Raw genomic sequence first — 12,258 nt, 5'->3', positions numbered from 1 at the left:
CCTGTGGTCTATAGAAACACACGTGAGCACATACAGTCAGACTATTCAAGCACGCAGCTGGCCATGCAGATCACATGGGCAGGAAGTACTTGAAAAATTTTACTTTGAGGATGCTTTGAAAATTTAGCTAATGTCACTATGAAGCCATCAGAATTAGCAAGATATTTAAAATCTAAGCATCCAGAGCACAAAGACAAGCCCCTACATTTCAGCCATGTTTCAAGCCACGTGACATTCAATTCAGTACTTTACAAAATTACACCAAACTTAATGACAAATGTGTAGAGAAGCCTCCTATGAGGTATCTTACTTCACAGCAAAAGAAAAAACGTCATATAGCACCAGAGAAAACATTTATTCTTCCTGCCATAAAAAGTAAAAATGGCTGGGATAATACACAGAAAGCAATAGAGCAGCAAACTAAAATGGATTCTGTTGTCAGCAAACACTGTTAGAAGACACATAGAAAATACAGCTGAAGGTTTGATGAGACAAGTATCAGCAGAAATTACATAGTGAAAGAGGACTTCTGAGTGGATGGATGAAAGTACAAATGTTTCCAAAATGCCTCAGATTAAGGTATTTGACAAATGCTGTTTCAGTAGTGAAATAAATTAAGAACTACCTTCTGTAAGCCACTGAAAAGAAGATTTACCACAGAAGATGTATTCTCCACAGTAAATTATTTATTTATTAAAAATGTTTTCTGGAAGAGCTGTGCAAGTGTAAAGACCAGTGGAACAGCTGCTTTGACTGGTATAAGAGAAGGATTGGGTGGTAAGGTTACATAGTCTTCACTACACCTGGAGTTTGTTCACTGCAATGTTCATGGATGAGTTATTACAGCAAAGAAACTGGAGCCAGACCTGCAAAAAGTGCTACAGGATGTCATCATTTGGTTCATTTCATAAAAACAAGAACTTAAAATATTAGAACCTTTACAAAACTGTGCAGTGATGGGAGAGACTATGAAAATCCTTTATATTTCTAGCGGGTTGACCTTGACTGACAGTCACATGCCCACCAAGCCAATTAGCAGATTTTAGTATACATTGATAAAGACCTGCTTCAGTATTAGAAGAGGACACAGAGATTACTCTCATAAATGAAGAAGACATGACAATGCAAGACAGGGAGAGATTAAAGCATACAATATTTTAAAAAAACCAAATCGAGGCATGTAAAGCAGGACATCAGATACTGGAGTGCAAACCCACAATTCTAAAAACCCCAGCTGAGCTGGTCCGTAGCTTTACAATCCAAATCCTTCCACAAAAATGAAAACTTTGTAATTGAATCTTGACCCAATTTGCATGCTTAGACAAATCAGCTGAGACATCAACCCCCAAAACAAGATGAAAATAGCAGAAATATTAAATGACATTAGGATAATGATAGCCCCCTGAGATAAACAGGTGAGCATTGACCATAACAGCTCCTTGGAATTGGCAGTGCCTGCTAGATCTGAGGCATTCAGGAGCCCAGAGGAAGCTGAGTAATAATTGCAGGCTCTAGAGTTGCAATGATGACATGTTTTGCTCTCCTTTGTCTGTCGATTTCTATAACTGAATCCATGGCAGGAATTCTAGGAAATGGAATTATCTTGACTGCCAGTTCAATGAGCTTTATATGAACTCAGGGGGAACATGGGGAACAAAACAGGCCCCCCATTTGATATGATCATGATCGCGCTGAGTTCATCTAAAGTAATTTTGCAGTCATGGAATACACTGGATTTCTTAATGAGTATATTTTATGAGCCCAGCTTTTATACAGAAAACCTGCTAACAGTTACCAAGGTAATGTTTACATTTCTGAACTACTCTAGCCTCTGGTTTGGAGCCTGGCTTAGTGTCTTCTATTGTATCAAGGTTGCCAGCTTTACACAGTCTTTCTTCATCTGGCTGAAGCTCAGAATTGCCAGGCTGGTGCCCTGGATGCTGCTCACATCATGGCTCTGCTCCTTCACAGCTGCAATTCCCTTCGCCTGGGATGTCTACAGTGTGTACAAGAACATCACTGCTCCCTCATCCATGACAAACTCTTCAGCAAGGAGAATCACAAGGAAAGACAATCTGGGTTTGTTAATTCTTCTCTGTAATGCTGGTATAGTTATGCCTTTAATAGTGTCTGTTGTTCCATGTGTTCTGCTGATTTGGTCTCTGTGGATGCACACCAGACGGATGCAAAATCATGCAAGTGGCTTCAGGGATCCCAGCTTAGAGGCACATACAAAAGCCATCAAGTCAGTCTGTTCCTTCTTTATGCTCTATATTACATATTTTATTTGTTTGCTTCTCCTCTACTCCAGAGTTTTCTCACCTTCAAGTGATGAGGTATCCATGTGTGTAGTTATAATGGCTGCCTGTCCTACAGGACACACAATAGTTCTCATTTGGAGCAATCTAAAGTTTCAAGAGGTGCCAGCTAGGATTTGGCACCACACTAACTGTCCTGTCAGAACTATATCCAGGTAAAAGATCATAATTTAGCCTGGACTTTCTAGTTTATCTCTAAATTATTAAAATGAAATTGTCAGAAATATAAAATAATAGGCACTGGAATTAATAGATTAGAGCCTTGATCTGGAATCAGGAAGAGGAGTGAAAGTTTGCTTTACTTGGATGTGAGTCTTGTTTTGAAAAATCATCGTAGCTGTCTCCTATTAGGTACACTTTCCTTGGAAATTGCCACGGTTTCTCTCAAGGTTTTTCTAGGCCACGAAAAACAAGGCCTAGACTCAGATACCAGTATGATTCAATAAAGAAAACAGCCTTTTGATCTTCTTATGCTCTTCCTGAAGTAATGATTGTTGTCACTGCATTATTTTTACAACAGAATTGGAACTTCATGACCCTTTTTAAATGCAGTGGCAGTTTAGTCACTTTTAAAGCGACTGTCACTGAAACATACTTCACCTGAGCCTTATATTCATTATGCCCATCCTGATTCAATGTGTCTGGTCTGGATGTTGTCAATCTGTTTGAAGCAATGTACCTGTAATTAAGCTGAGTCTGTGCCTGAATTGCTTGATTTTACAAATTAAAAAATTCCACGTCAAAGGATAACTTGGGATGGAGTTTTCCTTTCTCTCATGACATAAACTATGCCACAGGTGACAGCACTGGCTTCCATGAACATGTTTTATGCCATTCAACAGACATGCAGAAAGTTGAGTTCATGGCAATGCCACCCTGACATGCCATTGTCAGCACCATGCATTGTCACCATGCTGCTTCCCAGCCCAGCACCAGGAAACATCCGTGTGGGGAGGGTTGGTCCATCCTCTGCCCTTCCCTGCTCTGCCCTCACCAGCCTTCAGGAACAAACCTCAGAGCTCTCTGACCACACCAACAGGCAAAACACGTGGGCTGTGCTCAACCCACAATCCGTGTGTGCTGTCCTGCTCCTGCCTGAGCTCTGAGGCACACGGATGCTCAGCAGGGATACCTGAACAGCTGCTCTCACACAATTTGCTTTATCTTCCCTCGTTCCACATTCCTCATGCATAGGAGATTCTAAAGCATTTGCTATTTTCCAGCCTCTTTAAGTACATCTTCCCTCCAAAGCTTCCTTTCCATAAAATTTAATCAAATAGTTACTAGTTCACTGACATGAATTTGGGGATCTAAGAGGGATCACTGAAAAAGATATTGGAAGGCACATATAGGGCCAATCTCCTCCTGGAGGTTCCTTTCTGTAATGGACCACCTAACTAATTATTATCACATGAATAAAAATATCTTTAACAAGCATTATATGCAGCATCTAATTAATCCCTGTGCTCTACTGGATAAGGTAATGAATAAATTTGATAAAAACTTGTTTTGGGGAACAAAAGTAACCGCCTCTGTTCTAGTAAGAGGATGAGAATTACAGCAGTTGGGATCCTCTGATATCACACATCTTGTTTGAAAGCAGGCATTTTTCTCATTTTGTCTGTTTTTCCATAAGATGGAAATTGGTTTGATTCCTACTTCTTAACTAACCATATAGCAACCTGAAGAAAAAATAAAAGTAATTGATTCAAACCCTTCCAAAACATATGAATTGTTTGCATATCCACCAATGCTACTCGGACCCTCTTGCAGCTCAATTCAAGTTTGGTCCAGTGAATCAAATCAGAAAATAAACAAAATTCAAAGCTCATCCTGTACTAACACTGCCAGGTGGACATCATGTGAATCATCTTGTCCTGTACCTCTTTCATTGAGCATCCAGGAAAAAAAACCCACAAATTTTCTAGGGAGCTAGTCACATGTAGCATAAAACAATGAGGCCAGCATTTGAAACAAAGCCATTTTCTGTTTAAGTGACTCTTCTGAGTTTCTGTAATTTAATGATGAAAATAATACTCAGTAAGAAAATAATAGAAAAAAAGAAGAAACCATTTATTTTCTAAAGCACAGTCTTTTCCAAGAAAAAAAAAACCCAGTCATCTGATTAGAGTCTTTAGCTCAAGGCAAGAAATGCAAATATCTACATGACAGATGACTAAAGGATCCTTCTCTGATTTGCATTCCTATAAGCACACCTGGAATTTTCCTAATGGAAATTCTGGACAACATGCAATGCAGTCAATTTTCAGTACCCATCACAGCAGAATTTTAAAAAGAACTAAACCTGTGTGCCAGGCTGTACTGCTTTTCTGTGTATGTGGGGACGGGGGAAGACAAAAAGCTATGGATGAATGGACTTTCTGGTCAAAGTAAGGCCTTGCTCTGGGGGTCTGGCTGCCTTGTTTCAGAGCCAGCTTCCACAGTCCACCTGACTGGCCTTTTAGCAAATTGCTGAGTGAAGCCTCAGTGGGGCTTGGACCCCTCTACATTCAGGAGCTGCTTCTAAGCTTGATGGTCAACCTCGGTCTCTCCTTGAGCTGTGCTGCAGCTTTGCCTGGGCCTTTCCACCTGCTTAGCTCACTTGGATACTGATCCTGGCCTGCAGATTGGATTGACTGGCTTGATCCTGGGCATGTCTTACCACTCTGGATATGGCTGGCAATCCCTGGACTTGTGGCTCTCCCTAATTGTTCTAACAGAGCTTATCTGCCGTCCTTGCCCACATTATAGGTGGACTGCAGGCCTGACAGTGCCCTCCCTGTCGTTGCCTGGCCTTGTGGGGATTCCTTCAACATGGACAAAATAACTGAATTTATTTCCACTCAACAAGAGATTGCCAATCAATAAGAGACTAGGGGAGTGAGAAAGAAAGAACAAAACCAGAAGCCTTTTTCCCCTATCCCTGCCTCTTCACTCTTCCATCTCCTCCCTCCCTGACCAGGGCAGGGGAACAGGGAATGGGGACTGCAGAGTGGTCTGCTACGGCCTGCAGGGTCACAGTCTACATCAGCATGGTCCTCTCCAGGGAAAGCATGGCAATGTCTGCTCTGGTGCCTGGAGCACCTTGTCCCCTTCCTTCTTCACTGACCTGGCTGTCTGCAAGGCTGTTTCCCTCACATATTCTCTCTCTGTCCTCTCTCTCACCGTTGCAGTGCACTGGTCTTTACCCTTCCTTAAATGAGTTGTCACACAGATGTCACCGGCATCACTGGTGGGCAGAGCCTTGGCCAATGGTGGGTCCCTTTTGGGGGTAACTGGGACCGGTTCTGTGTGACACAGGGGCACGTTCTGGTCTCTTCTCCCACCAACCACCCCTGCAGCCTCCCCACTGCCAAAACCTTGCTTGTAAACCCCACACATATCACACAGACATTTGCTGGGTGCCTTGCAGCAAGAGGCTCAGGCTCAGCGCTGAATGGGTCTTTGAGTTTCCTGGGCTCCAGGAAGGTGTCCCTGCCTATGGCAGGGGGTTAGAACTGGATGGGACTTTTAGGCCCTTTTCAACCCAAACCATTCTGTGATTCACTGGGTGAGCTTAAAAGAGCTGAATGTAAAGAGTTGAATTTAAACAGCAGCTACAGAATTTTCTTTTACTAAAAGGGAACTGATACATATTTGCTGATGCTTTTGTGTTGGAAGTGTCTGTCAATAGCATGCTACAGAGCCATTCCTGTCAAAAAACCAAGCACACTTCTATATTTCTTCAAGGTGAAAGTGAAATTCTAAAAGTGGATGAGAAAGGAACTGCTTTTCAAAATATTTTTGTGCCAAAAATTGTATACGTGTTACAACTTCAAAAACTCTCATACAGGTACACTTGCAACAGTTGGAGGCATAATGTACTTGATTTCAAAATCTTTCTAAGGAAGAGCTTCTGTGAGTTTTAAACCCATTTGTTAAACCTATGAAACCAGATCAATATTTGATTGGTGTGAAAGATTTGATTTAGCACAGAATTTGGATATTTACTGCTGAATTTCACCAAAGAACTTTGCAGATGTGGTAGTGGGAAAGCCATTCAAAGAAGTATCAAAAGAAACTGAATGTAGAGCCAGACCTTTGAATCACTGTGCCACAAAGTGACAGACCTAGAATCTAAGAAATTAATGAAACATATCAGATTACATTGCTCTCACTTAAAAAAATTACTAATATTTTTAATGAGAAGACAAAAAGAGTTTGTACTAACACTAAAGCGAAATAATTTTTAAAATATTGTTTATTTTTTCTTGAATTATTTAATTCTTTATTTTGATGTGTTTTATAATAATCAGTATCTGGACATAACATGCGCATAACACATACAGTGGCATATAAATGAAATATATAAACAAATATACATTTATCTGAGGTAAATGGTCACAAAGTTTTACTTCTACAGGTGCACAATGAAAACAGTTTTATCACTGCCCTAGGCAATCATACATTACCTTAAGCATAGGGAAATGCAGACAACCCAAAAAAGCAACCTAGAAAACATCTCAAAATTTCTCATTTGATCACTGCCCACGGCTTCTTACTGTACTATTGATAGCTACCCATGTCACTGCATTTCTGAAGAGCCTTTGTGTGTTTCCTTCTGTGTTCTGGTCTACAGATCAAACGTAAGTCCCAAAGTTTTTCAATGAACTCAAGCGTCTCCACTCTCCTGTTTCTTTCCAGATATGGAAAGAGTTTAATTCAATTCTTTTAGCAAGTATAGCAGAATTTTAAAGGTATGCATATTCCATATGGAGCAAGACAGACTCAATTAATAGTTGTGCCTTTGCTCCTGTATGTAATGTTGTATGTTGCCAGATCTTAAATTCCTTGAGAAATTCCTGCACTTTTTCAAGACACTTGTGAAAAACGGGCAAGTGAAGTACTCTGGTAAAATGATTTTCCTTTTGTCTGTGTTTATTATCCCACAGATTTTTGTCATCTTTTAGGACAATCTGAGAAGCACACAAGGATCAGTATATTGCTTAAAAATATCACTACACAAAAAGGAAAGTGTGAAAATCCTCCTTGCGGCAGCAATTTCAATATACCTGATAAAGCAAAGGAGCTGCCCTTAGATAAGGAGATGTAATGACAAGTATTTGTCATAAACCCAGTAGCCACAGCTGTGCAAGACGGGGAGAGATTAAGGCATCAGGTATAAAAAACAAATCTAGACATGTAAAGCAGGACATAAGCCCCTGGAGTGCAAGCCCACATTTGTAAACACCACAGTTCACCTGCTCCATAACCCTTCCTGTGCAAATCCCTTCACCATTGCAATGCAAACTGTTTGGCCAAACTGAAGACACTGTTATTGAATCTTGACCGAATTTGCATGCTTAGACAAATCAGCTGAGACATCAACCCCCAAAACAAGATGTAAAACAGCAGAAATATTAAATGACATTAGGATACTGATAGGCCCCTGTGATAAATAGGTGAGCATTGTCCTTAACAGCTCCGTGGCATTGGCAGTGCCAGATCCGAGGCTGTCAGGAGCCCAGAGGAAGCTGAGTAATAATTGCAAGCTCTTGAGTTGCAATGATGACATCTTTTGCTCTCCTTTGTCTATCGATTACTATAATTGAATCCATGGCAGGAATTCTAGGAAATGGAATTATCTTGGCTGCCAGTTCAATGAGCTGCATGGGGAGCAAAACATGGCCCCCATTTGATATGATCATGATCGCGCTGAGTTCATCTAAAGTAATTTTGCAGTCATGGAATACACTGGATTTCTTAATGACTATATTTTATGAGCCCAGCTTTTATAAAGAAAATGTGTACACAGCTTCAAAGACAATGTTTACATTTTTGAGCTACTCCACCCTCTGGTTTGGAGCCTGGCTTAGTGTCTTCTATTGTATCAAGGTTGCCAGCTTTACACAGTCTTTCTTCATCTGGCTGAAGCTCAGAATTGCCAGGCTGGTGCCCTGGATGCTGCTCACATCATGGCTCTGCTCCTTCACAGCTGCAATTCCCTTTGTCTGGAATGTCTACAGTGTGCACAAGAACATCACTGCTCCTTCATCCATGACAAACTCTTCAGCAAGGAGAACCACAAGGAATGACAATCTGGGTTTGTTAATTCTTCTCTGTAATGCTGGTATAGTTTTGCCTTTAATACTGTCTGTTGTTTCAAGTGTCCTGCTGATTGGGTCTCTGTGGATGCACACCAGACGGATGCAAAATCATGCAAGTGGCTTCAGGGATCCCAGCCTAGAGGCCCATATCAAAGCCATCAAGTCAGTCTGCTCCTTCCTTGTCCTTTACATCATATACTTTATTTTTGTGCTAATCATCGTATTTGAAGTTTTTTCACCTTTAAGCAATGGAGAATTTATTTCTGTTGTTTTAATGGCTATCTGCCCTGCAGCACACACATTTGTCTTAATTTGGAGCAATCCCAAGTTTCAAGAGCTGCCAGCTAGGATTTGGCACCACACTAACTGCCATGTCAGAGCTGCATCCATGTAAAAGACAGTGGCCTAACGTGGACTTTCTAACTTAGATCCTAATCAATTAAATTGAAATCATCAGAGCTATAAATAACAGATGCTGGAATGAGTAGATTAGGGCCTTGATCTGCAGTCAATAGGAAGGTGGGAATGTGCTTTACTTAGATGTCAGTCTCATTAAGAATAATTGTGTCCATTGTCTACTATCTTCTGTACTTTCCTTGGAAATCACCACGGATTCCCTAACATAGCAGAAAAACAGGGCCAAGACTCAGACTAGAATGGAATCTCTTGGAATGCTAGAAACTACAATACCTCATACAAATAGAATAGACCTGTTTAAACACAGGCATGGTCACATTCTGTGAACATAACGCTTGAATGCGGTTTCTGGCCATGAAAACTTAATAATGAGGATTCTAAGGAGTTCCCAATATTTTCAGAATATCTCATTCAATATTTTTAACTCTGGTTGAACTCTAATAAAATATTTGCTGATTCAAAAGGTGTCTATAACATTCCAGCATGGCTCAGGAAAGAATGATATGGCCTTTTGAGATTCCTCCTGTTACTGAAATAATGTTCTGTGTCACTGCATTATTTTTACATCAGAACTGGAGCTTTATGACCCTTTTCAAATGCAGGGGGAGTTTTCATACTTCCAAAGTAACTGACACAGAAACATTCATAACTTGAGTCTTGTGTTCACTATGCCCATCCTGATTCAATGTATCTTGTTTGGATGTTGTCAATCTGTGTGAAGCAATGTACCTGTAATTGATCTGGGTCTGTGCTTGAATTGCTTGATTTTACAAATTAAAAAAAATACCACTTCAAAGGATAACTTGGGATGGAATTTTCCTTTCTCTCATGACATAAACTGTGTCACAGGGGACAGCACTGGCTTCCATGAACATGTTTTATGCCATTCAACAGACATGCAGAAAGTTGAGTTCATGGCAATGCCACCCTGACATGCCATTGTCAGCACCATGCATTGTCACCATGCTGCTTCCCAGCCCAGCACCAGGAGACATCCGTGTGGGGAGGGTTGGTCCATCCTCTGCCCTTCCCTGCTCTGCCCTCACCAGCCTTCAGGAACAAACCTCAGAGCTCTCTGACCACACCAACAGGCAAAACACGTGGGCTGTGCTCAACCCACAATCCATGTGTGCTGTCCTGCTCCTGCCTGAGCTCTGAGGCACATGGTTGCTCAGCAGGGAAGCCCTGAACAGCTGCTCTCGCACAATTTGGTTTACATCCCCTTATTTCACATTCCTCATGCACATGAGATTCCAAAGCGGTGCCTGTGCTATTTTCCAGCCTCTTTAAGCACATCATCTGTCCAAATCTTTTTTTCCATAAAATTTAATCAAATACTTTGAATTCATTTGCATGAATTCGGGGATCTTAAGAGGGAAAGCCAACAAAAATATTGGAGGGGTTCTCATAGGGTCAGTCTTCTGGAAGACCTTTCTGTCTGTAACTGATCAGCTAGTTTACTATTCTCATATTAATAAAATTACCATTAATATGCATTTTATACACAGTCTACTAAATCCCTATGCTCTATTGGAAAATAATATTGTTTAAATATCTCCACACACAAAAGAAAAGCACAATAATCGTCTTTGCAGCACAAATTTGAAAAATCAGTCAAAGAGAAGAGCCCATGTCAAGTATGTCTCAGAAACCCTGAGGAGATAATAAGGCATCACCTATAACATACAAATCTGGACATGTAAAGACATACCTGACACTGGAGCGCAAATCTACATTCATAAACACAACAGTTTGCCTGCTCCATAACCCTTCCAATGCAAATCCTTCCACAAAAATGAAAACTCTGTAATTGATTCTTAACCCCATTTGCATGCTTAGACAAATCAGCTGAGACATCAACCCCCAAAACAAGATGTAAAACAGCAGAAATATTAAATGACATTAGGATACTGATAGGCCCCTGAGATAAATAGGTGAGCATTGCCCTTAACAGCTCCGTAGCATTGGCAGTGCCAGATCTGAGGCTTTCAGGAGCCCAGAAGAAGCTGAGTAATAATTGCAAGCTCTAGAGTTGCAATGATGACATCTTTTGCTCTCCTTTGTCTATCGATTGCTATAATTGAATCCATGGCAGGAATTCTAGGAAATGGAATTATCTTGACTGCCAGTTCAATGAGCTGCATGGGGAGCAAAACATGGCCCCCATTTGATATGATCATGATCGCACTGAGTTCATCTAAAATTACATTGCAATGCTGGATTATCCTGGACTTATTCTTAACTATATTTTGTGAACACTCCTATTTTGAAGAAAATATATTTGGATATATCAAGACAGGCTATGTGTTTCTGAACTACTCTAGCCTCTGGTTTGGAGCCTGGCTTAGTGTCTTCTATTGTATCAAGGTTGCCAGCTTTACACAGTCTTTCTTCATCTGGCTGAAGCTCAGAATTGCCAGGCTGGTGCCCTGGATGCTGCTCACATCATGGCTCTGCTCCTTCACAGCTGCAATTCCCTTCGCCTGGGATGTCTACAGTGTGCACAAGAACATCACTGCTCCTTCATCCATGACAAACTCTTCAGCAAGGAAAATCACAAGGAATGACAGTCTGGATTTATTAATTCTTCTCTGTAATGCTGGTATAGTTTTGCCTTTAATAGTGTCTGTTGTTTCAAGTGTCCTGCTGATTGGGTCTCTGTGGATGCACACCAGACGGATGCAAAATCATGCAAGTGGCTTCAGGGATCCCAGCTTAGAGGCCCATATCAAAGCCATCAAGTCAGTCTGCTCCTTACTTATCTTTTATGTTACATATTTCATAACTTTCACTCTTCTTTTATACAATGTATTTTTACGTTTTAGCACCCCAAAATCCATATGTATAGCTGTAATGGCTGCCTGCCCTACAGCACACACATTTGTCTTAATTTGGAGCAATCCCAAGTTTCAAGAGCTGCCAGCTAGGATTTGGCACCACACTAACTGCCATGTCAGAGCTGCATCCATGTAAAAGATCATGATATATCCTGGACTTTCTAGTTGAGTTCTAAGTGAACTTATTTTAAACCATAAGAGTTATAAAGTAATAGAAACTGAAATGGGTAGATTTGATTACTAATCTGAAATTATGAATAAAGTGGAAATTGTCTCCTATTTACTCTTCTTTCTTTGAAAATCACAGTTTCTTTAAGACAGCAGAAAAACAAGGCCGGGATTCGGACCAGAATGTAATCTCTCTTGAAATGCTTAAAGTTACTAATTCATGATACAAACAGATCACCCCTTCTTGAACACAAGCATGCTTGTATTTAATTTGGGAATATGATGCTTGAATGCTGCTTCTGGTTAATACATGCTCCTAATGACAATGCTGAGGAATTCCCAAGAAGATGGGAATATCTTATTCATAATTTTTGACTACTGCTGAATCGTAGAAAAAAAAGCTGTTGACTCTTAAAGTGTTTTTAAAATTCC

The 12,258-nt window shown here is 40.6% G+C and overlaps 2 protein-coding genes and 1 pseudogene across 2 annotated transcripts; all 3 read left to right on the top strand.

The window, feature by feature from the left end:
- Window positions 1–1,522: 1,522 nt before the first annotated feature.
- Window positions 1,523–2,477, top strand: LOC103812474 (taste receptor type 2 member 40-like; annotated as a pseudogene).
- A 5,385-nt stretch (window positions 2,478–7,862) lies between these two features.
- On the top strand, window positions 7,863–8,798 carry LOC103812473 (taste receptor type 2 member 40-like). Its single transcript, XM_009085546.4, has one exon. It carries the CDS (start codon window positions 7,863–7,865, stop codon window positions 8,796–8,798), a length of 936 nt encoding a protein of 311 aa, XP_009083794.2.
- Window positions 8,799–10,858: 2,060 nt separating this feature from the next.
- On the top strand, window positions 10,859–11,794 carry LOC103812472 (taste receptor type 2 member 40-like). The gene has a single exon (XM_009085545.3). The coding sequence runs from the start codon at window positions 10,859–10,861 to the stop codon at window positions 11,792–11,794; it is 936 nt and encodes a 311-aa protein (XP_009083793.1).
- The last annotated feature ends 464 nt before the right edge of the window (window positions 11,795–12,258 follow it).

Source organism: Serinus canaria, chromosome 1 (assembly GCF_022539315.1).
Source record: "Serinus canaria isolate serCan28SL12 chromosome 1, serCan2020, whole genome shotgun sequence".
NCBI lineage: Eukaryota > Metazoa > Chordata > Aves > Passeriformes > Fringillidae > Serinus > Serinus canaria.
This window is presented reverse-complemented; position numbering and strand designations above follow the sequence as displayed.